General features: G+C 38.9%; 2 protein-coding genes across 4 annotated transcripts; both read left to right on the top strand.

Annotated features, from left to right (window-relative positions):
- The first annotated feature begins 5,189 nt into the window (after window positions 1–5,189).
- On the top strand, window positions 5,190–5,951 carry LOC118169094 (TMF-regulated nuclear protein 1-like). The gene has a single exon (XM_035330071.1). The coding sequence runs from the start codon at window positions 5,190–5,192 to the stop codon at window positions 5,949–5,951; it is 762 nt and encodes a 253-aa protein (XP_035185962.1).
- SAMD8 (sterile alpha motif domain containing 8) lies at window positions 5,509–22,233 on the top strand. Of its 3 annotated transcripts, none has more exons than XM_035329767.1 (6): window positions 5,509–5,654; window positions 11,141–11,748; window positions 13,546–13,641; window positions 14,362–14,479; window positions 15,296–15,446; window positions 16,509–20,768. In XM_035329767.1, exons 2-6 carry the CDS (start codon window positions 11,168–11,170, stop codon window positions 16,811–16,813), a joined length of 1,251 nt encoding a protein of 416 aa, XP_035185658.1. In that variant the 5' UTR covers window positions 5,509–5,654; window positions 11,141–11,167; the 3' UTR covers window positions 16,814–20,768. The 3 variants fall into 3 exon arrangements, with proteins under 3 accessions (XP_035185658.1, XP_035185659.1, XP_035185661.1); XM_035329768.1 differs by lacking the exon at window positions 5,509–5,654 and adding an exon at window positions 8,402–8,845 and having other exon boundaries at window positions 16,509–22,233; XM_035329770.1 differs by lacking the exon at window positions 5,509–5,654 and adding an exon at window positions 9,143–9,728 and having other exon boundaries at window positions 16,509–22,233.
- Window positions 22,234–24,141: the final 1,908 nt, after the last annotated feature.

Below are 24,141 nucleotides of genomic sequence, written 5' to 3'. Positions count from 1 at the left end.
GAGGTTTAGGATGTTAAAGTGTCATTTTAATGGATCCTTGCAAGTACGCTAGTGCTTGTTCTCCTGGTCTGCAGGCTTCGTGATTCCTGGCAGGGGTCTGCAAAACTGTAATGAAGCTTGTGGGCAAAACGCATGAAATGCTGATGTTCTTCCTTTGTAAGCCTGGCAGCTGATATGAAGCTCCTCTATCAAAGGAGTCCAGAAGACAAGGTGACCCCAGAAGAGAAGCTTGGTGCTGACCCCCCAGTTGAAAACAGGGTGGTGAACACAAGTGAAATCTTGGTAAGGGCTGACACAGCTTTATTCCACATGCATTGCTTTACTGTGATGCAGAGGGGGGTCATTTTATTTTATTGAAAGATGTATCGTAGAGAGCAATTTTAAATTGAGTATTAATGTCTGGACTAATTAACTGTGCTCAAGAGCACTCTGGATGATAGCTGGCCTGATTTAGCAGAGGAGAGGACTGTAAAAGTGGATAACGTTATACTTCAGGCACGTGTTCTTTACACGTTACTTTGTTCTGATTTGCTCGTTTCTTTCTTTCAGCAAAGCAGCTTTTTAAGCTGACTTATTTGTGTTCATAAAGCAAGGAATTTACTGACCCAGCAGATGAAAACTGTTTAGTTCAGTCTTCTCAGGATTCTGGGTGGAGGCTCAAGTTGGGGTTTCACTAGCAGTTTTGCTAATGTAAACACAGCCCTTTTGTTGCCAATCAAGTTATGTCAGAAAGGTAACGCCTCTGTTTAATTCTGGCCCTTTTCAGCATGAAAGCTTTTATTGGCCTCTACCTCAAATGCACTGGCTAAGAACTCAGTGGTACAAAAGCTGATGAGCAGAAAAATGTGACCTCCAAAAAAATGATATCTAAATACCATGTGCCTGCAACATTGATATGGCATAAGGCCAGCTGTTTCAAAACCATCTTACTCTATCAAAACTCAGGCCTTCCTCTCCTAGCACCCTCTAAACCTTTAATAGCTCTGTGTACATGACTTTGGTACGGCTGTGTTACTGGCTTTTTCTTGCCAAGACTTGTCATTGAAAGAGGCAGGAAGCAGAGACCTGCTTTTTGGACAAGCTCCCTTGCTAACACATAGGATGTAACCTTGCTAAAGGGGCAAACATTTCTTCCTGTACCCTGTGCACTCTTGCTTGCTGTTCTGCCCCTGGCACTGGGCTTGGGTGGTCTTGGAATATTCCTCTCTTCCCGTGTAGTCCCAGAGAATTTAGCCATCAGGTCTGTGCGCTGGCACAGTACTATCAAGCTCTGTTTTACTGGGATGTGCGTTAGCATTAAACTCCCAGGAGGCTGGAGATCCTTCTCAGCAGAAGTACCAATGCTCCTAAGAAAAACTAAAGGCTTCTGGTAAAGTTCTTGTGGTAGCATTCAGGAAAAAGCCACGATTCTCTTTGTGAAGAGTTGTTGTAGTTTAGTTCATATAAAGGCAGCCTCAATGCAAATCATGAAAAAGAAACAAAAACACTATGGAAAAGATGAAGTTAGTTTCGTCCTAAAATTAGGCAACAGATTCCTTCAAAGTGTGATCTCTTGTCCAGGTGGGTTTGGCTCTCTACAGCTTTGCTTCTTTCATAGCCCTTTCAAGAGACTAAGAATTGAAAAGGAACAAACTTGGCCACTCTTAAGAGAGAAGAAAATAGAAACTAGCTTTCTCTGCATCAGGGGCTTTCTGAGGTACCAAGAATTCCTACATTCTGCTGACTGTTGGGACAGGGAGCAACCCTAAGCCAAACACCTGTGCAATTATGTGTGATCTTACAAATAGCTGCTGTTTCAGCTGGAATTAATGCATGATTAACTACACCTAACAGAAGGCATCCTTTTAATTGTTTGACTATGCCTTTGTGATTATTTTGTAGGTAGTACTCTGTGCAGTAATCCAAATCAAACATTCCCAGGCTAATAATGTAATAGGTGGCACCAGTGTAAACAGCCATGGAGTGCTTTACTGTGTGCAGCATGGCACTACCAGGAAAATGTGCACTGGTCAAAAATAGGGCATTCATAGAGTCTCTCCTACTGAAAATGCTGTTATCAGTCCCACCTAATGCCACATCTGTGATGCCTTTCTTCAGTGAAAACTGGGACCAAGTCTTTCACATATTCTGAAGGAAGAAAGCTTTTTATAATGGAAATACTACAACACAGAAGTTCAGCTAGTGTAAACAAATACGACTATATAGATATATTCATCTCCACCACCAAAAGATTTACTCATTTCACTCGTCACCCTGTTTCAGGATTTGTTTTTTTGGGATGGTTAACTATTGAAGAAAAATGGAACTGATTGGATCCTGGTACATTTAGTTCAGTGTTAAGTGAGACAGGATTTTCTGGTGTTCTACAGCATGAATCTGCTCGTAACCTATAGAACAATTCCGTCTGCTTAGCACATGGCATTCAGTCTGTGTGTTTTTTGCTCTGACAAGTTCATCTTCTGCCTTGAAAAACAATAATGCTTCATTAATTTGATTAGTTCTTAGCCATTCAGTCCCTTTCTTGTCCTTTATGGGAGTAAGAAAGTTAAAGTTAAAAATAGATGCTTGTAAGTTCACACAGAACTGATCTGAGTATGCTTCAACACAAGTACAGTGATGATAAGGCAAACAGAAGATAAGGCACAACGTGGTCTGTACAAAGAAGAGATCACCAAAAAGAAGAAACCGTGATGTACAACAATTAGCACCTCTAGCTAAAGATCACCCCCCTTGCCATGCTGCATTCTTTGCTTGAAGACAATTTTCATAGGCAATTTGTTCTCTATTCCCCCAGGGCTTTTCTTTCCTGAATAGACTTTAGATTTATTGGAGAGAGATTGATTATTTCAAATTATTGAATATGAACAGCATTATTTAATGACAAAGACTATTTCAAAAAAAAAAAAAAAAAAAAAAACATTACATTCACACATCTCATTTTCCTTTGCTATATATATAATATATAGTAATTGGACCTAGTTGGGAAACTTCAATAAAATTATCCTTTCTTATTGTTATTAAATGTCAGCCTGAACATTGAATCAATATAACTGTATAAATTGAATAAATTGTTTTCAATCTAAAGATGCACACAGTATAATTACATAGTTTAAAGGGTGTCTTTTCTTTTTCTTGGCAATCTGCAGGGATTTTTAAAATATCAGTAGCGTATCATTTGTCATAAATTCTCAGACTGACATGTCAGCATTAGCTCTGCCTGTCAAACCTAGATCGATGCATTCATGTCACATAGCATGAAGTGACATAACTCACAGTGGTGGAATGAGGTTTATCAGAAATTTCTGTTATATATAAAGCACAAATTATTTAGATAATTCATCCTTTTAAACAGCATCAGATGTTAGTGAGGAGAAGTAATTTTCAGTTTTGAAGCACAGTGACTGAACAGCTATTAGATGTGCACTTTTATTTCAGAGTTACAAGTTTTAAATTGTGCTCTTTATCACTTTCCTGTGTAAGCTAATTTGGTCGTTTTGAAAATATTTGTTAGGTGATGAAACTAGATGCCAGAAAAATGCCATCAGCAGTGACAACTTCAGATGGAAACTATATATACAGTGTAGGGGAATGGGATAAGAAGCCTTTGGCTTGCACTTCTTGCTTCCTTTATGCAATCCAGTGAGCTTGTGGATTCTAGGGAATACTTACATTTTTAAAAAGGAGGAGAAAAAAGCCACAGTACTCTAAATAAAGCAGCACTTTCCTGTCACCTCCCACAAAAAAGGATGACTGCTAGCAATTTTTAATACACTCTGAACGTGGACTTGGAGTAAGCAAAATTGCTTCGACTTTCAACCTGCTTTATTAACAGTTTATCCTCAGGTCTGTTGGATTTTTTTTTTTTGTCTGTTTTTCAGATTCCTGCTTATGTGATCTACAGTTCACTGGTGGATTTGGACTTGTCAGTTTTTCATCTAATTTGTGTGGAGGGAAAGAAAAGGAACATCGAGAGGACAGAAACAGCATCTCCTTCTTACAATGATTGCAGAGGCTACCAGATCTTGGCAAAGAAGGAGGAACGTTCCCTCAAAATTCAGCACTCATTTGGGAAGAAACACATTGTTTCATGTAAAAAAATAAAAGCTAGGTGGAACGGACAGCTCAAAGAAGCATCTTTGAACCAGTATCAGGGCAATATAATAATGAGCAGAAGTCCTTACAGCTGGTGTCTATACTGCCCACCCAGTGCTTCATCAGTTTAAAAAGGCTATGTTCCAATACAGCTGGGACTGTACAATCTTGGGCAGCTGCATTAGACTGCTCAGCGAGTTGACAACTTGATGGAGCTGTGAAGCATTTTGAAATGCAAAATTTCCTTTTGTTTCACTGTGATTGCACAGGCATAAGGATTGCAAAAGATCCCCTTTTTCCTCTCAAAAGAGTAGGAGGCCAAATTCTCTGAAAAGGCTAGGCTTATTAACGTAATGAGGTTACTGGCACATGAGCTTTTTTGCTTCAAAGGAAGCAACAATTTAGGAGACTTGTATTGGACCTCATAGCAATTACATCATCGATACAGAAATTTCTGTATGTTCTTCAGGCTGCTGCTGCAAAGGGCTGACTGCTAACACAGCCAGCTGCTGATAGCCAAAATAAATTTACTGCTGGAGTCACTTAGTTCTAATTTGTCTGTCCCCTTCTGTCCCTTCCATTTGTATTATTTATAGTTTGTGGAGCACCTGCAGTTACAGTGCCTGGGTGAGGCTTTCATAAGTCACTTGTGCTGCTCACATCTGTGCTCCGATCACCTTGGAGAAACGCCTGAGTGCTGTCAGCCAGCTGCTGGCTTTCAGATTTGTTTCCTCTGCAGACATCAGAGAAGAATAATTGTGCAGAAATGGTGCTTCTGAAGAGAGAAATGTTTTGGAAGAGTTTATTTATATGGAAATAGAGCTTTGTGTAAGGGTCCTGCAAGTCTTCTCAGCTGTATTTTCATGTATTCAACATGTATTTTCCTCTTCAAAGGAAGGAGGGGCGATATTTTCGTGGACTATTGAAGTATGTTTTTTTCTTTGAATGTTCTAACTGTATGTTTATAAGCATCACTAAAAAGTCAACGGCAATTCTGTTTAGCGTGGTGAGAAAAGCTTCTATCTTTCTCACACGCAGGCCATACTAAGGTACTTCCATGTGAGAGATAGACTGTACGGCAGTAAAAATATGTACTAATGTGCATTCCTACGGAATATTTTGCACCCTCTCGTGGATTTAGACACGTTCTGCTATTAGACAAGCAACAAGCTGCGCTTCTCGTCAGCTCAGCCGTTGGGCCGGGGAAGGTCTGTCCCCCCTCTGCCAGGCGCTGCCCGCCTCCTCCACCTTCCCGGCTCCTTCCGCGGCCCCCAGGAGCCGAGGTCGCACCTCGGTGCCTCGGGCACCTTCCCCCGGTCGGGCCCTGGCTCTGTGAGGAGGTTCCCCAGCAGCAGCGGAGCCAGGCCCCGAGCCTGCCGCCCGCGGCCCCCCCGGATGCCGCCGCCGCCCTGCTCCGCCCTTTCCGCCTCCCGCGCCGCCGCCGCTTCCGTGCGGGTGATGGGGAGGCTGCGGGGGCCGCGGCCGCCGCCGGAGGCAGGGAGGGCGCCCAGGAGCCGCCGCCGTCCCGGGGCCGGGCGCTGCGGCACCGCCACTTAGCGCTGGTGGGTGAGCCAGGGCCGAGCGGGGTGCGGGCCGCGGCCCTGCGCCGTGCCCCCGTCCGTTCCCTGCCTTTCCCCGGGGCGGCTGCTCGTGGGCTGGGGGTCCCGGTGGCGGGAGGAGGTTCCTGCGGGGCCCTGGGGTTTGCGCCGTACGGGGAAAGGGAACGGGCTGGAGGGGCCGGGGCTCGGCGAGGTGTGCACCCGCTGGCGGGAGGCTCCGCGAAGCGCGTGGGGCTGGGATGCGGGAGCGCTGCTCGGTGGAGGAGGCGCCCTGCAGGTTTGCAGCGAGCACGAATTTAACGGTGTCCTGCTTTGCGGGATCCCGTTTCTGCCACTCTGTTTTGTTTTCTTCCCAGAAATACACGGGTAAAAGGACAGCTCGGTCCAGGAGCTGCAGTCGGGTTCTGTACTGTCGCTTCTGCTCGTACAGAGCCTCAGCATTGCGGCCCCCTCGGCTGGCTGGGATCCCTGAGCCGTTGTAGATGTTTAATGATGATCACATAACTTGTAAAAGTTTCTTACTTCTTGTGTATTTTAATGCATTTAGATCAAGGCTTAGATTTTCTCAGGACTTAAAAAGATTAGTTTGTAAGTTATTGTCCGGAGTAAGAACAAACGTGGCTTCAGTTCGGATGTTCTGGTAGGTGGAAGGATTGTTCATGTCATCCCCTGTTCTCATCTGAAAATGGGGGTGTGAGAAGAAAAGGAAGAGGTAAAAGGGGAAAGCAGTACACCTGAGTTATTCTGCTATGTTGTCTAAGGGTAAAGAGCAGCAAACGTTCTGTTACCAGATGGATGTAAGACTTCCTGAAGTTGGAGGAAGAAATACTTGACGTTTGACATTTAGCATGTGAAATGTACAAGGTCTTGTACAAACATTAATGGAATACCGTGAATTATGTTCCGTGATAAGTTAAGTAGGAGAGTACTTGATCAGTTGCTTAAAAATCACTTGTGTGTGCCTTGAATGATGGTGGTAGGATAAAAAATGTTTTGTCCGCTGGCTAGTAGATCAGCAGGTGAGCTGCTTTTAGCGTTCATTTGAGTGTAGTACAACCCATTTGGTTTAATGAGGTGTAACAGTCAAGGAGCGGTGTATGTTCTGTTCAGCTTGCTGCAGTGTGTAATCGCTCTTAGTGGTTCTCAAGACAAATATGTTTAGCTTTCAGGATTTTCTGTAATAGCTGCTGTCAGTTTTGCATGGAGGCATTCTGTCAGAAGGGCTCTTCTAAGCATATGGAGCTAATCTTTGATTTCACAGTATCAATTCTTTATTTTCCACAATGCAGCACTTCACTGAATAATTCTTGTAAAGCACATCTTCCTATATGATTTAAAATCTAAGACTTAGAATAAGCCAAACAAGTTTTACTTTGAGACTTCTTATCTTACTTTGATAAATACCATTAAGACCTTTGAGTACAGTTATAAAACTGCTGACAATGTCACTTAATAGAAATGTTTATGAAGCAGTTCTAATAGCAAAGTCACTAAGTAAAACTGAACGAATGTTTTACGGTAATATTGCTGCACTTGGAATTAACGTAGGCTTGCTTCAGGGAAGTATCCAATTTTTCAGTTTTACAGTGGGCATTGTGCCATGCTTGATCAGTTTTATGTATCACATAAATATATAAATAATATATCACTGTCCTGTTTCTGCAAGTTTTCTTTTTTTCCCGTTGTTTACAGGATAGACTACATGTAGTGACATTTACAAGGTAAGGATCAAATCACTGCACTAATGCATGCTATATGGCAATGAAACCTTTGGTGCTGTTTGCTCTAAATAAGCACTGAAGAATTTGGAGTTTTCAAGAAGAGCAGGTGACGAGCTGCTGATGCAAGCAGTGGGGTGCCCGAGACTTTTGGTGCATGACAAGGCAGTGCTGTTTCCAGCACGGCATTCTTCAGCCGGTGTGCCAGACAGCAGCCTTACTGAGCAGGCTGGCTCAGTGTGCACTTCTGTGTACGGTGTTTTTGTGTAGCAGCACAGCCAACGCCTCAAACCTGTGTCACGCCTGCATTGCAAGCTAGCAGACTTTGTACAGGAAAACTTTTCACCCAAGGTGTGAGAGGTGCTGTGCTCCTCGGCCAGCTGACCTGGGGAAGGAGGGACAGAGCTGGAGTCGCCTATATGCAAACTGCAGCCTGAAGCCTCCTACAGAGAAATGTAGGTTACATCGTGTGAGGTCTGACAGTTCTTCAGCGTCCTACCTAAAATTACTCTCAAGGATGGCAAGAACTGAACGCAGCTGGGGAAATAAAATCCTGAAGCATGTTAGCAAGGAGAGCCACGGGCCCTGCCCTGTACACATGGTCAAACTGTGGAGCAGCAAGGATGCTGGTAGCTTGGCATGTGTGTCTGGGGCCAGCTTGCTCGGTATCCTACTGACCCTGCTGTAGGCACAGCCAGAGTCTCGTCTAACCCCTCAGCTACGGTTCTGGTGTAAGCGAGCTTTGTTTCTGATGGGACATTCCTGTAACAGGACTACTCCCCGGTGTTGGTGTAATGGCAGTGCTACTTTCCCTTCACTGTCGTAGGGGTAGTATTTGACTTTCCACGTTCGTAATTCAGGGTAGTGACTCAGTGTCCATATGCTGGAGAAGTTATGGGCACAATGGTTGTATTATGGCAGTAATTCAGTAGAGGAAAACATGATAGAACTGTGGGTATTAATTTTGAGAGAGATATAAATTTAAATATGGAAAATCTAGGAAAAATATTGGCAATATTGGAAAAAATAGCTAGGGTGTGCTTAGCCCTGCAGAGGCACCTTGTTTTTCAAAATTCCCTAACCAAACTGTAGAAATATTTGTGACTTATAAAGTACCATTTTTCGTAAAATAAAATAAAAAGACTCCTTACACACACATGAGTATTATGCACATGTAGTAGTTCATATTCGGTTGTATCCATGCTGTTAATTGAAAGGCTGGAGAAAGAAAAGGGGAAATGGAACACATGATATGTACTGCTGATGGGCTGACTAAATATAAAGTCACAGTAACAGGAAAGTAATCAACCAGCTAGCTGCAGATGTTGCTGATGTCAGGAGAAAAGTATATTTTGCCCTCTGACACTTCAGTCTGTACTTGGTCTGTGTTATTCACCCGTTCCATTATTTGGTTTTGGAGATAAAACCAGTAACATAGAAGGCAAAGTAGCTGTTAGTGCTGTTTTCTTCCAAAAGGCAAGTACAGTCATCTGCGTGACTTGCTCTCTTCTGTTACGTCGATCAGTCTTGCATCGCAGGTGGGTAGTGTTGGAAATGTTATGAAGCATAAATGCAATCTAAATTGGAGTCCAAATTAACATAGTGGGATAAAGAAATAGCATAAAAGGCATGGAAAAAAATAAGGCTTTTGATTATCCTAAGTATAGAATATTTCTGTTCCTGTCCTGTAAATTCACACTTTCAGTAAGCTTCAAAACTGAATAGTAGCAATTGGGCATAGAGATCTGTATTGTATTCCAGGTGCTAAGATTAAGTGCTAAGAACAAGTGTTTTTTACTGTGTGAACTACAGAAGTGGCACTGAATGCGCAGTCTGAAGGAGAGTGCTGCTTCTGGGTTTAAAGAAAATACCCTCGCATCAGAACTGAACTTAACCTGTTGCTCTTAAGATGAAGTTAGCTGTGAGCTGTGTGGAGTGGTGAAGTTTGTGCTTTAAGTGCTTGTTTCTTTTGTGATCTTTGTCTTTTGCAGTTGGCTAAATGTCTTTTCTTTGGCAGCATTTGAAAGCAGGAGCAGGTCCTATCAAGTGCATCTTAAGCTGATGCAGACTTTCTCCCAGGTCCACTCTGTTCAGTAATGACTTTTGATGTTTTGGGGCATGCTTGCTCAGTGTTGCAAGGTCACTTTTACTGCATGTTACACAAGGTCAGCTGGATTTATTCGTTTATTTATAAGTTCTGGAATGCCATATGAAGAAACACTGGGTTGGTGTTAGGGTTCTTGACTCATACTGGTTTGTTCAAATCAAGGGAAATCTGAGAGGGTAAAGAAAGTTTCCTGCCTTTGCTCTCAGAAGTTGCTTTGGTTAGAAGACAGATCAGGGTGTTGAGTACATCTTGGTAAGTCTAAATTCACTGCTTTTAGAAAATTTGTGATGACTACAGTGTTATAAAAACACTGGGATAGCAAACATTTGCAGTTCATCTGCATTTCTAGGTGAGGCTGGAAATCCAGATGAGCAACTTAAGTGTTTTTTTTGTTTGGTTGGTTGGTTGTTTTTTTTTTTTTTTACTTGACTAAGATTTTAAAAAGCTACAAAAAGGTCAATTAACTGATTGTTAATTGCAAATTAATTGTCATAATTTCTTTTGTAATAGCTGTGTTATAGTTGTTTTGAGCAATATTTTCAGAAATAGTAAGATAGCAGAAATGAACAAATACACTCTTACATGGAGAAGGAAGAATATAGTAGATGTGGAGAAGACTAGTAGCTGTTTGTGCATGTTTCAGCAACTGTTTAAATAAAGGTATTAAAGCTTACGTACATATTGACTGTATGTGGCGTTTTGAGAAATCAAATCTGCATTCCGTACGTGCTGTTTACATACAAACAGCTGCAGAGGGAATATCGTCAGAGGTACCACTCCCTCAGCTCTTTTAGTAGGGCAACTTTGAGTTGTGCTCCCATTTTTCTTCTAACCTACATCTTTTGTGCTGATGGGAAATCTTGATGGACAAGTCAAATGTTCCCTGAAACAGAAGAAAGTCGGGCGCTCCTATTAGATGTATGGTGGAAGAAAAAGTTGCACACAGTAATTATAAGTACTACTTCTAACAATAGGTACAGTGCCTTTTTAAAACAAGCAGCGAGACCTAAAGATGATACTGCAAATGATTTATCTTAAGTACACAGATCAAACAGATGTATATGATGACTGCACCGTTAACATACAGCGAAGATATCCCAAGTCAGTATGACTGTAGATACCTTGTCTTAGGTTTACTTGGGGGGAGGCGTCATGCTGCCAAAGCCTCTGGATGAATTTTAAATCAGTGGAATAGGTTGGACCTGTAATGTACTATTTTTTATCTCTTAATTCAGTTTTACATAGTTACTGGCTATACTTTCTTGCTTGGTTTTGAACTGTAAACAGCAGGAAAGACTAATAATTATGTTGCTGTTTAAACAGGGTAATCTTTGTTCTTCATTGCCTAGCATAATTCACAAATTCAGATTTTATTTTTTAACAAAAGACTAAAAGACTGGGCACATCTAGGAAATATTCTGATTTTAGGTGGCTTTAAATTTCTGTTGAGGCTCAAGTTAGGTAACTTCAGTTTTGCTGGACTCAAAGTGTTTAAAAATATTTTTGTATTACTTGCCTAATGAATCATATGTCTGTTTTTTTGGTAGGTTCATACATAAAACATCTTTGCGTAATTAAGCATCTAAAAACACACAAAAGACACTGATGTTTCAGTAATCTTTATTAAACACTGAGGTCTTCTCTCTTTCTCCAATATCTAACAGGTCAATTTTATTGGTGCATAGAGAAGGATGATGGCAGGCAATAACCAGCTTTGCATTCGACGTTGGACGACCAAGAACGTGGCCAAGTGGCTGAAGGAAGAAGGCTTCTGTGAATATGTGGATATTTTGTGCAATAAACACAGGCTAGATGGAATTACATTGCTGACACTTACAGAATATGATTTACGATCCCCTCCATTGGAAATCAAAGTCCTCGGGGATATCAAAAGGCTAATGTTGTCCATACGCAAGCTACAGAAGCAACATATCGATGTCCTAGAAGAGCTGGGTTACAACAGCGATAGTCACATTGGCGCAGTGTGCACTACTGTTGGCTCGCTGCAGGGTGCAGATTGGTTTTGTAATGGTGAAGTACCTCGGGACTATGATGGACCAATTACTGACTTGAATGGTGATCAATATCAATATGCAAATGGCAAAAACAAACACTCCACGAGGAGACTGGACCCAGAGTACTGGAAGACAGTTCTGAGTTGTGTGTATGTCTTCATAGTGTTTGGCTTTACATCGTTTGTTATGGTTATAGTACATGAAAGAGTACCTGACATGCAAACGTATCCACCTCTACCAGACATATTTCTAGATAGGTAAGAAAATTGATTTTAAGATAAAACAATGTTTAAAGTATAGGCTGCCTTTTCTTCATTCTCAACATTTCTTATGCTCTTGAAGATGATGCCTCTGTAATACCGTAATGAGTGTAGTAAACCCTCTGCTAAGATTGAAATGTGCTTCTGTTAGATGTAAGGATTTGGTCTTCTCAGGGGAAAGTAATCTGTTATTTTACCCCATTTGTATTTAATTCTGCATCTTCAGCAAATCACAACACAGGAATTAATTGTTCCATCTTCTCATTCTAGTAAAAAGGGTGGTCAGCTCTCATAGGTAAGCAGACATAAACTTCTGAAATCCAAATGCTGCTGTGAAGCTTAACATATCTTTATATAGGAAGACTTTTGATGAAGAAATATGTTGGTCTTAAATTGTAAGTTCTTTCACAGTCCTGGCAGCCCACAGATGGCTGACGATCTGGAGAAGAGATGCACTCTGTGTTGGGAAAGTTGGTCAGCGAAGTGCCAATGAGTAAGGAAATTGAAAGGGGATAGCATTGATATCGTAGTTATGCTGTCTCCTTGATGTTAACTTGTTGAAAATGATTTAGGAAAACCGAAGCAGACCGAATACACCAGCTTCTTTACAGAGTATCTGTGTACGACTTAATGACTTAAACAGTGCCCTTGCCTTTTCTAGTGTTAAAGAATATATTCCATTTCAGTCAGAAAAGATACGCAACACCAGAGGTGAAATTCTAGTCAAGGACGAGAAAGTGAGTAGGAGATAAATGCTCCATTTGAGGAAGTTCACTTGTACCACGGAGAATTTATGGCCTGGAGAGTTCCAAAAGACAAGATAAACTGTCTAAAAGTCACAGGCTTTATTCTTGCCAGTAATTTCCTTTTTCACTGATGGCTTTAGTGAAGTCAATAGGAGCCTAATCTTTTGACGTAGAGTGCAGAATACTACATAAATTTAGATACAACTCAGCAAGGATGGACCTCATCAAACAAAGTGATGGAGGGGAGAGAGAATGAGAACTATGTCTTTGCTGGATTTTGTTCCCAGGACAAATTCCACAATACTCAGTGGGTGGAAGGATATGGAGGAGCTCAGACAGCAGCAACCCACCAAACAATGCAAGAGGATTACTACAAATCTAGCATTTGAGCAATGCTTTGCATCAAAGAGAACACAACTATTAGGAACAGCCTCTCCTGAAAATCGTCAGTCTGTATTTTGGTGAAGTTGCAGGGAGAAAATTGTAGCTAGTGCACACAAGGAAGTAGTAAATCTTGACAAGCAAGGCTAAGCTGTTTGCTTACAGTGATTATCACAGAAATCTAACTTTGAAAGTAATTTATACTTTACACTTTCCTGTATAGTTCTGCATCCTTAAAGTTGTGCAGCATTTCATTGTGTTGACATGGTATTTTTATAAGCATAAGCAGCATAATTGACGTGCAAGTTTGTGTCAGATTGAAGATTCTTGGGAAACAATGGTAAAGGAACATTGTGTTAGTAAATCATATGTAAATTAAGAGAGCAAACTAGAGATTTTTTTTCACTTGTTGAATTCTGTGTAAATGTTTCCTGAAAGTACATTATTAGGCAATAATGTAATTTTTTAAAAAAATCTATCTAATTCAGTCTGTTGATAATTTTGATGGTAATATAAACAATTGTGAGATCAATGCAAGTTGGTTTTGCAGTTAAAAAGAACCTTATATGCTTTTTTTGTAATTACTGAGACAAGAAAAAATCAAGCCTTTGTATTTGTATTTTAGGTTAACATCCTTGCTTCATCCTTTTTGTTTGTTTGTTTTTAGTGTCCCAAGGATACCATGGGCTTTTGCTATGACTGAAGTATGCGGTGTAATTCTTTGCTACATTTGGCTATTGGTTCTTCTGCTTCACAAACACAGGTACAGTGTATATATGCATTCAAATTAAGTGGTACCTTGATTTAAAGGAAGGACTTTAAAAGAATTTATCAGGGCTATTTAAGACTCTACAGTTAGTAAGAAATTCATAAACTTAGATTATTGTTGAAATGGAGTATGCAGATGATAATCAAGGATGTTGAGTTACAAGCATTATGGAGTAATATGGATGTATATTTCTACCAGACTTGCTGGTCATTTTCTTCAGAACATACACGTTTCAGAGAGTCACCAGTATGTATTCTCATGTTGTAAGAATTCTGTTTATAAGAAAATTCTATGAGAATGAAATTCCACAGGATGACTGAGCCAGTCTAGCAGCTTGCTGTCACTGAAGGAGGGTAGAAAACGCTTTTGTCTGTGTGTGCATATATCAAGTTAAATTTTTACCAGTTTGTTGATCTTCATAGGTTCACCAACAGAAGGTGTGAGTGCCAAAGCTAGTACAAGTGCAGCTAGTGTAGCTGCAGAGAAGTGGGGTGGTGAGGCTTTTGGTGGCAGTAAGCCTGTTCCTTTGTTTCACTCTATCATGTGGAATACCACCTTTATAGTGCTACTGAAAACAAATAAGCAATACAATGACATTTGGAACAATGGTGAAAGGACTTAATGGAATTAAGCTGTGGTGGAAGGAAATGTTTTCTTCATAAAAATGCAATACATTAGTATTCTTACTGTCGGTTCCTATATATTTTTTCCCAGATCTATACTTCTGCGAAGGCTGTGCAGCCTCATGGGGACAGTATTCTTACTACGTTGTGTTACAATGTTTGTTACCTCACTCTCCGTGCCAGGCCAGCACTTGCAGTGTACTGGAAAGGTAAAAACCTTAATGCTTTAAATTATTTCTCACAATTTCTTTAAACAAATATATATATATATGTATATTTTTAAGTTATGGTTACAATTACTGTGACCATCGTGGTAGGTGTGTATTTGTTAAAATAGCACATTTCTCTTCTCTTCCCCTCCATCCCTAACTTTGGTAGTTGCTGTTGTGCATGTATTCATCCTTAGGGGTCTTAGAAACACCTGCTGCGTTGGGGAGGAGATGGTGACTTGGTGAAGGGAGGTGAGGGGGTCTTCAGACTATTTCACAATATAAATTGGAAAGAATACATCAGAGAAATACACGCTTAAGGCACTGACTTAACGAAGATAAGATGAAAGTGGAATAATCACTTTGTCTCGTTGAATGCTTTGTTTTGAACAAAGTATTTCACCCTGTCTAAGAAGAAATATTCCATAGAACATGGGATCTAGTATTGTTATCTTAGCTTTTAGTTGGAAGAAATTTAAGCTGGAAGATTGACAATGACACATTGGGAGGTAGAATGCATTCAGGGAAAAAAAAAAAGGTGTCAGACTTGGTATGTAAATGACTTGCAACAAAATACTTGCTCTAAATGCCAGGATTAATCAGAGGTACTAATTGCAGTTACTAATGGGACTGAGTGCCACAATAACATCCAAAGGTGTGCAAATGTGTATTTTAATAAAAGACCTAAAATGATCAATGCTACTAAATGTAAGTAGTGCTAGACAGCTAATTTCTAGTTGTCTATGGTATAACTTTAAGGACACATTGCTTGGGTTGGGGAGGAACTTACTAAAGGTTAATGTTACTTTCTTTTAGTTGTATGGCAATGTTTGGGCAAAACTCCAGCGGGCGTTTGCAATATGGAGTGGCTTTGGAATGACTCTGACTGGAGTACATACGTGTGGCGATTACATGTTCAGTGGCCACACTGTTGTCCTGACCATGCTCAACTTCTTTGTCACAGAATGTAAGTACACAGTGTCAATACTTGAATGTCCTTAAGTGTTAAGAATTTGTACTGTTTGCTGTCAACCACAGGTGCAAGAGTGTAAATACATAAATGTCCTTAAGTATTCTCTGCTGCTTGCCCTCAGCCAAAGGCATGTTGAGTAATATTCAAGTTAACAAATTCAGATCATGGGCTTTTTGTCAGGTTTGTGGCAGTTAACTTGCAGATATTGAAGGAGCAAAACCATGTAAATTAATGGGACGATAAATAGGGCACATGGGAGAAAACAAGTGACGTGAGCCAGGAAATCAGAAAAGCTAGCTACTAGAATACTAGGGAAGGTATTAATGATTTTCTGTTACCTACGTATCTGCCAGTGACACGTCAGACAAAATGCCAGTCTAGGTTTATTTACCTTTAGTATAATCCACAGATCCAAAATAGGAAACCTCCTAAGTGAGACTATATGAAACAGAGTTCTTCTGTAAATATGAAGTGTTATTTGATACGTTATATAGCAAGCTAAGATAAATAGCCTGAGTTCATATTTGTCAAATGACTGGAATAACAGAATAATTTATATTTCATCATATTTTCCCCCTATACATGTAAAAGGCATGATTTTCATTAACAAATGTCAATGGGACAAAATTCTGATTTTCTTGGTCCTAAAGAACTTTAGGTTGCTGTGTTAATCCAGAAAAAGAATAATAGCAGGTGTATTTGTAAAGCAGTAATGAAGTGATTGACATTTATAACTTGTTCTTATTGAATTTATTGGATGTGTGAATGTAAACAAAACTTGCAGACAAAGGCAATAATTTCATCACATTTTGGATGGAAGAAACTGCACATCACCTTGCTGGGTTTAGTCCTGGATTGAATTGTATATCTTGTGTCTGGTTCGTGAAATGCTTCCTGCTATAGAAGTAACTCAAAGAACTTCATATATTTACAAGAAACTTTATATTTGTTACAAAAGTGAATTTAATTGGTTTCTACTTTTTTATTGTCAACTGTGCACTTTCCAGCCCAGCGATTTGAGACACTCCAGGTCAGTCCCTTTCTGTTTTCTCCTAGATACACCAAGGAGCTGGAACTTCTTGCACACCTTATCCTGGGTCCTGAACCTCTTTGGAATCTTCTTCATTTTGGCTGCACATGAACACTACTCTATTGATGTCTTCATTGCCTTTTACATCACTACAAGACTCTTTTTATATTACCACACGTTGGCTAATACTAGAGCATATCAGCAGAGTAGAAGAGCAAGGATCTGGTTTCCAATGTTTTCTTTTTTTGAATGCAATGTTAATGGTACTGTTCCCAATGAGTATTGCTGGCCATTCTCAAAACCTACGATAATGAAAAGACTGATTGGCTGAAGAGTGTGAATGTCAGTTCAGATTTTTATGAACTGTTATGACTAAGACCCTGCAAGGCTAGCTGGAGGGGACATGAAGTAACAGTTTTCACTCCGTGGCCACTGCCTCCTTGTCTTGCTTCTTAGATTCTTAGCCATAGAATGGGATTACCACGCTCTGCAGGGATGTGTTTTGTTCCTGTTTTAATGGAAGACAACACAGGGACTGGTAGAGGCAATCAGTGAATCGTAACTACAAACCAGAATAGTACGGTTCTGTGTGAATGTTTAAGTAACCTCAAGTCACTTGAAATGTGTGCTTGTACTGAATATAATATACCCTTTACAGGTCCAGTTAATCACCTTTACCTGACATGCCAGTCTTTATGTACTAAAAAATTAGAACTGGAGGGGTGCCCCGCAGCAGCTCAGTCAATGACTTTCTTTTAAAACAGTCATAAATTCAGTTCTTGAAACAAACTGCGTATACTTAAAGATTGAGGAGTACTGTGTCATAATGAGGAAAGCAATATAGTTCCTTGCTAAAAGAGTCTCTTAACTGTTAATAGTAAGTCTTAAAGTGTAATTGACAATATAAATGGTCTGCATACGGATTGCCAAAAATGAAAGTCTGCCTTGTGGCTATGGAATGATGTTTTGTGTTTTTTTTTTCTATGAGAGGTTATTTAGTCTAGTCTATCAACTGTCTATATGGTTGTTCTGGCACTTGGAAGTTTTCCCTTTTGTTTTAAATAAATGAGTTAAAGTAAACGCTGCATCCACTGAAAGTAATATTAATTTAGCTTTAGTGCGTTTAAAGCCACAACATATTTTTTCTGTGTGGTTTTAATTGCTTTGTACCCAGCCCTATGCATGCTTTTTAGGAGCAGCTCTTTAACATTGGAAGAACAGAACAGTTATCTTCACATATCTTACTGTCCCATAAATGGATGGGGAAAATGCATGTAGTAATTCTTTCAGGAAAAGTAATAATAGTGAGTTTTGGAAATAGTGCTCATATTGATGTATGTTTTAGCACTCTGGTGTCAACAATATGGTGAATATCTCTGGAGATATATACACAGTATATTTGTATATATATATATACTCACAGTATATGTTCTTCTAACAACATGAAAAAGACTAGTTCTTAATTTAAGTTTTTCATTTATTATGCTGAAAGATAAAAGTACCATAAACAGTTGACTTTTGGTTGTTTAAAAACAAACAAACAACACACTTCCTAATGCATAAGCAAGGATCACAGATGGTGACCTCTTATGCAGTGTTTTGTAAGGGGATAATACTAATGTTGGCTGTAGAGGCTTGAAATGAGATTTATGCTCAATGAAGATGGATAGGTAAAAGGTGCAAATTGTAAAAATGGTGTAGCCTTTTTAATTTGTTGTTACAATTTCAGAATAGGTAGTATGCACAAAAATCATAGCCTAAGTCAGCCTTGGAAAGTTGCATGAAGCGTTTTCCAGCTCGGTACAAGCTGACTTGATGACCACAATGTACTTAAGCTTGCATAGAGAAGGATCCCCTTGGTGGAATTTTGCAGTTGTCTGCGTTGTTCCTTTTATAAACCTGGATTGTACTAACTTGACTATCATGCACCCTTCATAATATATTACTTTTGTAACTTCATTTAGCTCCTATACCACAGAGGAACTGTGCATCTTAAAGAGTCTCTGCCAACTGTATTGAGCACACACACATTGTACTATTCTACATACTCTATAGTTGTAACATTCCAGTTTTTAGAAAATTCCAAGTGTATTACTATATTGTTCAATCTGCTAAAGTGTAGTGGCTCTTGCCATCCAGACTGGGAGAGTGTGCTTAAACTTACAGGGGAAAAAAAGGAGAAAATACTCTTAAAGACTATTCACTCACTGTCCTTACCTTTCTGATTTCAGAAAGGCAATTTGAACATTCCTCTCGAGACTTTATAATCGGAGCTCTATTTGTTAATATATATTTGCCTTTGCAATGCACACAGTTGAAATACTGTTTTTTAAACTCTAGGAAAACTTCTGTTCTCAGGATATGCAGGGGGTTGTATTCTGAGTTCTGACATGGAGGGACATGCAATTAAACTTGTAAAGCTCTTCATTCTAAAGAGAAATGTCAGTACTGACCAGCATAGCTGTGTTTAAACTGAAAAAAAATATTTTGCAACTTAAGCATAGAGGAGAATTTCCCAACTACAGCCCAGTGTAACCATGTTTACGTAAAGTAAAGCTACCATTTCAATATTTTGTTTAGTGAGGTTCACATACTTTGAAACATAAGGTTTCTTTTTTTTGGTTCTAATTTATTTTTTTTCAAATTCTCTTAAGTAAATCCATGTTTTAATTCAGCGTTGCCTATCAGTGTTTTTTAATGAAAGTTTGTTCTGTGCCGTTCCGCTTGCTGCTAGATATCTGCATATGAGAGTAGTATAAAGAGGTAGTTCTTGTGAGAACTGAAGTGGGTTAAAACATTGTCAGGATAATTGTGCTTTTCTGTTTTGGAAATTAGTGTTGTCTGTCTGTAAACACCCAAGACGAAAATAATAATAATAATAATAATGATTTAAAAAAAATCTGATTTCACATTGCTAAAAGATCACAGTTGATCTGAAAATCTGATAATGTAAGGTTTCTTGTTAATGAGATGGAAACAAATTGCAAATGACTGACAGGTTTAAAATTCTGTATCTCCTTTTAGAAGAGTCACTGGTTTAAAAGCATTTTGCTGCTTCACTGCTGCTGACAAGCCTTTTAAAGTAAAGGCAGCAGAGCATTGTTGGGCCTTGGATTTAATGCTAAATATCTTCAGCGTTGTCCTTCTCCCTTATGTTGGCGCACCAGTCTCTTTGCTCTCCTTCAGCTTGCTGCATCTATCGTGTGCAAAGTCATCTTCCGTGGTCTGTGGGAGCTCACACATCTGAATTCAGAGAACAGAATGAATTGCTGCGTTGTGCCAGTAGATGCAAGCATCCTAACAGTGTGACTCAAGACTATGAAGTGGATAAACTAATCAAGTAGAAAAGTCTGTCTGACTTTTAATAAAGGATATGCTAGGCAAGGGGAGAATCCCGTTCCACCCCCCTCCCTGTCCTTTTTCTTCCCCTGTAATTTAGCTAATCTAGTAATATCTGGGACTTGTCAATAGTCTTGAACTCCTCCTTGTTATCAGTTTGGGCTTATGCTTGGAGGTGGTGTGTAAAAATGCATATATGTATGCACTGACCTGATGGCAGTAGGGACAGCCACTTCTCCATCTTTTTTTTTTCTTGTACCTTATGACACACCTTTTTAGAATAATTTTCCTAAACATTTTGCCTTTAGATTTTCCTCTCTGTAAGATCCATTAAATGGTCAGTGAAACTAGTGGTGCTGTGACACTGTACCTGTGTACAGATGTGAGGTTTCCATAGAAGTGTTTTTTAATAAACTACGATTACACTGATAAAAGCTTGTGAAAGGATCTTTAAGCAAGGTTCCTCCAGCTGTTATTGAATAATGATATAGAAAGCTTCCATATATGTTAATTATTTTAATGTCCTCTGGTAACACTAATACCAAGTGACGGTATGAAAATGTAGATAGGCCTGAAATTTTCAAATGTCCAAGACTAACGAGAATTGGATCCTGTAAGTGTATTGCTTGTGGTACAGCAAATTACAGGCTTAACTTTAAGCAAATAACTAAATATTCTGGCTTTAGTGAGGGTTATTTCCTTGGATTAGATGAGGTGCGTGCTCTTTAAGAGGTGCATACTGATAAGTAATGGGAATAGAAAATGTCTGTTTATTTTGTTTTCCCTGTTTGTTTTTTCACATCTGCCCTAGAAGAAAACATTCCAGTAGAATTTAGAAGTTACCAACATTTACGTACTCTTCTGAGAGAAGAACTCGTAATAAAAAATACAATAAAATAGAACTGATAGCTAGGTGTTCTAAGAAGCCAGAGTTGGTTAAATGATTTGAAAAAGTTTTTTTGATGTAAGCAGGTTAAATAATGTTATTAAGAACTACTTGAAATCCTTCAACAAACATGAAAGTGCAGGTTCCTATAATCACCTTTTCTGTATGGCTATCTATATGTGGTGTTTCGTGTAGTGCCAAAACGAATATCTAAGGGAAAGAGGGAAAGGTTGAACTGAGATGTCAAAACAAGTCTTTTGTAACAGTCTGTAACAGAATCTCCTGGGTGCTTTTTGTTTTGTTTTGTTTTGTTTTTTAATCACTGTTTGCACACTTCTGTGCTACGCTTGTCCATTACTATTTAGCTAGGTTTTTTATTGGTATGCTAAAGTCCACTGGGGTTTTTAAGCATCTAAAGTATTGGTGAGCTGAAATGTAATCATGAAATGTGCATTTGTAGAAATAGCAGCTGTCTTGGACAAAAAGTAGGTTTTGTGGATGTGAAGCATGTGTAACAAAAGTCGCCTATAATGACTCTGACAAATAGTATTTTATTCTGTCTAGTCCGTGTAGTTTCTACTCAAAAGTTAGGGAGAGTTTGCTGGAATTTGCAAGCAGTATTACTTTACCTTTTTTTTTTTTTTTTTTTTTTTTTTTTAATACTGTAGGATTCCTTTATGCAAACTTGATCTGTAACTACAAAAAACACCATAATCTTTAGGTAGGAAATTATTTGGCAGAAATCCTAGCAGCGAGCTGCTTGCCCTCTGAATTATTTTGTACATGTAGACTATGAAACAAGGATTAATTGATAGACCAGTGATGATTAATACAGTTTAGTCTTTTTCATGCATCTTTGACATGTCACTGTTTGACATTGAAATGGTATTTCTTGTAGGAAAAAAGTACTTTGGAATGAATTGAATGTGCAGATGTCTTTCTCATTGTGTTACAGATATCCCAAAAACTCACAGTCCTCTGAACACTAAAATATGAACTCTGAACTTTCCATATAGTATTTTCTTGCATACTTACTGTTTGTATTTTAAGAAAGTTGCAGTGAGCATTATGTACATAATTCAGTGATGTGTACAGTTTTAAAGCCACTTTGTAATAGGTGTATAAGAATTTTAGATGATAAATGTGGAGCACAGTAACCTGACATGTCAGCCCAGTGACTATGTAGTTGAAGACTACCTGTAACTTGGTTTTGCTGTCTTTTTCAATTCAGTTTTGTCAAATAAGAGAAATTTTGTCAAATGCAAGTAACCACAAACTGCATTGTATATGGTACTTAACATAATAGGGATGCAGAAACAGGACTTGTCATGCTGAGTAGTTACTTTAATTTTGCTCTGACAGAGAAAATAGTATTAATGGCTGGAAGGTATGCTAGTGACGTTTAAAGCAAGTACTGTAAATAAGTAAATATTGTTTGATTCTAAACTCAGATTGAATTAATATATTGTTTTATATCTTTGTTGCATTAAAACATATTTAAAACTACCAAAATAAAATGTTTGAAAGATGACAGATGTTTGATTTACTTTACACATAAAATTATGGCTTCTTTCTCTCTGTTAGTGTTGTGACCATAAAAGTAAACTGGAATAATCTAGGGTTTAGAGTTGTATTTTTCTCACAGCCGTGTTCTACTGGTGTGAGAATGCATGCTGCCTAGTACATATATTGGCGTGCATGAGGTTTTTCAAGCTGTATGTTGCTTTGACAAATCGTTTAAATAATTTTGCTATTAAAAAGTTTAAAAAGTTTTGTTCGATTTTGTTAAGTATGACAAGATGGTTTTTGAACACTTTGCAGCTGAAGGTGGCTGTAACGTCTCTAGGTACGGTAGTGAGCAGTGCTACAGTAAATCAACAGTCAGTGTACAAACTAGTGGAAAAAACATGAAAAAGTGGAGTTACGAAAGTTTTATAAACCCTATGCTAGACCTGCTACTACTTTGAGTCACTGATTTCAGCCATGTAGTATGTAAAAGGATGAACAGGAAACTCATTCCTATGGAGGTATTTAAATAGCATACTAGGTATGCCGTCTGCCCTGGAGTTGTATAATCATACTTGCAAATGGCCGTTTTGAAATACATTTTATGATCTTAATCCAGCTGAAACTTTCTCTCATTAGGGTTGAGCCAGGTAAATTTGAATATACTGAACTTCTGGAAACTCTTGTTTACTTCCCTCAGAATTATAAAATCTTGATCAACCTGATCATTTAGAGAGAGAATTCTGAAGCCCTTCTTCTGTCTATCATTATTATTATTGGACAGTTGTTAAAGAGGAGATTCAAAAAGAGAAATGGATGTGGCAATATACTTTTCTTAAAAACTAAAGCTTGCAAGGAGGAAGGGGAGACAGAAGTAAGGTCGTGTGTACCAGTAGCAATGTGCTTACTGCGGCCTTTGGTCTAATATTCTGGGAACCAATAAGTTGTGTTCTGGCAACTTTAAACAAGTATGTGCTGTGTGTGTGGTGTAAATACAGAATGGGAAAACCTCCAGAGAACATTACTGCCTGCTTCCCACAATACGTTATAATACTACTTAGAGGTGTGAACTGTGAATAAAAATATTTCCCCTCCACCATAACTTGCAGTTATCCATGTAACTACTACAGTCAGAGCTAGACAGGATAAAGAATTGCGATAATGAGAAGGAATAAAATTCAGTCTATGCAGATGGGATTCAGTCTGGTGTTAAAATGCAGGTCTCACTAGCCTACAATCTCATTAGAGAGAATTTGAGGGTAACCAGACTGCCCCTCTGAGACCATTTTACTTTTATTTATTTATTTTTCAGATTTACCTTCAATAGTTTCTTAAGGACATCTGATATGTGTACAGAAACTACTCCCCCCATAAATTTAATAGAGGACATTAAAATATCTTGAATATCTGCAAACTGTTCATTACCTTGTTGCATCCTATCTCCGTCTTCAGCAAGTCTCTTGTTCACTGCAAGGAAGTAGTTTATATTTACTTAATAAATGTGTAGGTGCCAGTCTTATTTACTGCTCATCATTTAAAACGTATACTGAATTGTTAATCTTGGATTTCCAAAAGCTGTCAACTTCCAGAGCTGCCAAAATACTGCACAGAGATGGAGCATATTTGCACAACTAACTTTGGACTAATTGGAATTGATTTCTTAAAGCATAGGTGTGAGAATAAGATTGGTGTTATGAGCTCTTCCTCCAATGTGGAAAGAAATAAATGCAGTTGGTACATACTACGTTAATCTATTATAATAGTGTGCATATACTTAAAACCTTTTCTGGAAAAATAACTGTTCTGGGTGATGCATTATTTAAAGATAACAACTACAGCCTTAAGTCTGTAGCTATGTATGACGGATATGCTTTTTATTCTGGTGCTGGCCCTTAAGCACTGTTAAAAGCTGGTAAAAGTACTGTTTC

Source organism: Oxyura jamaicensis, chromosome 6 (genome assembly GCF_011077185.1).
Source record: "Oxyura jamaicensis isolate SHBP4307 breed ruddy duck chromosome 6, BPBGC_Ojam_1.0, whole genome shotgun sequence".
Classification (NCBI taxonomy): Eukaryota; Metazoa; Chordata; class Aves; order Anseriformes; family Anatidae; genus Oxyura; species Oxyura jamaicensis.
Note: the sequence above shows the minus strand (reverse complement) of the source record. Positions and strands in the feature narration are given on the sequence as shown.

What these genes read in the sequence shown, in the direction of transcription:
- LOC118169094 (XM_035330071.1), top strand. Translation starts at nt 5,190, where the DNA reads ATGTGCATTCCTACGGAATATTTTGCACCCTCTCGTGGATTTAGACAC.
- SAMD8 (XM_035329768.1), top strand. Translation starts at nt 11,168, where the DNA reads ATGATGGCAGGCAATAACCAGCTTTGCATTCGACGTTGGACGACCAAG. An exon ending in CCAGACATATTTCTAGATAG is followed by an intron (nt 11,749 to 13,545) that starts GTAAGAAAATTG and finishes GTTTGTTTTTAG; the next exon opens with TGTCCCAAGGATACCATGGG. An exon ending in CAACTTCTTTGTCACAGAAT is followed by an intron (nt 15,447 to 16,508) that starts GTAAGTACACAG and finishes GTTTTCTCCTAG; the next exon opens with ATACACCAAGGAGCTGGAAC.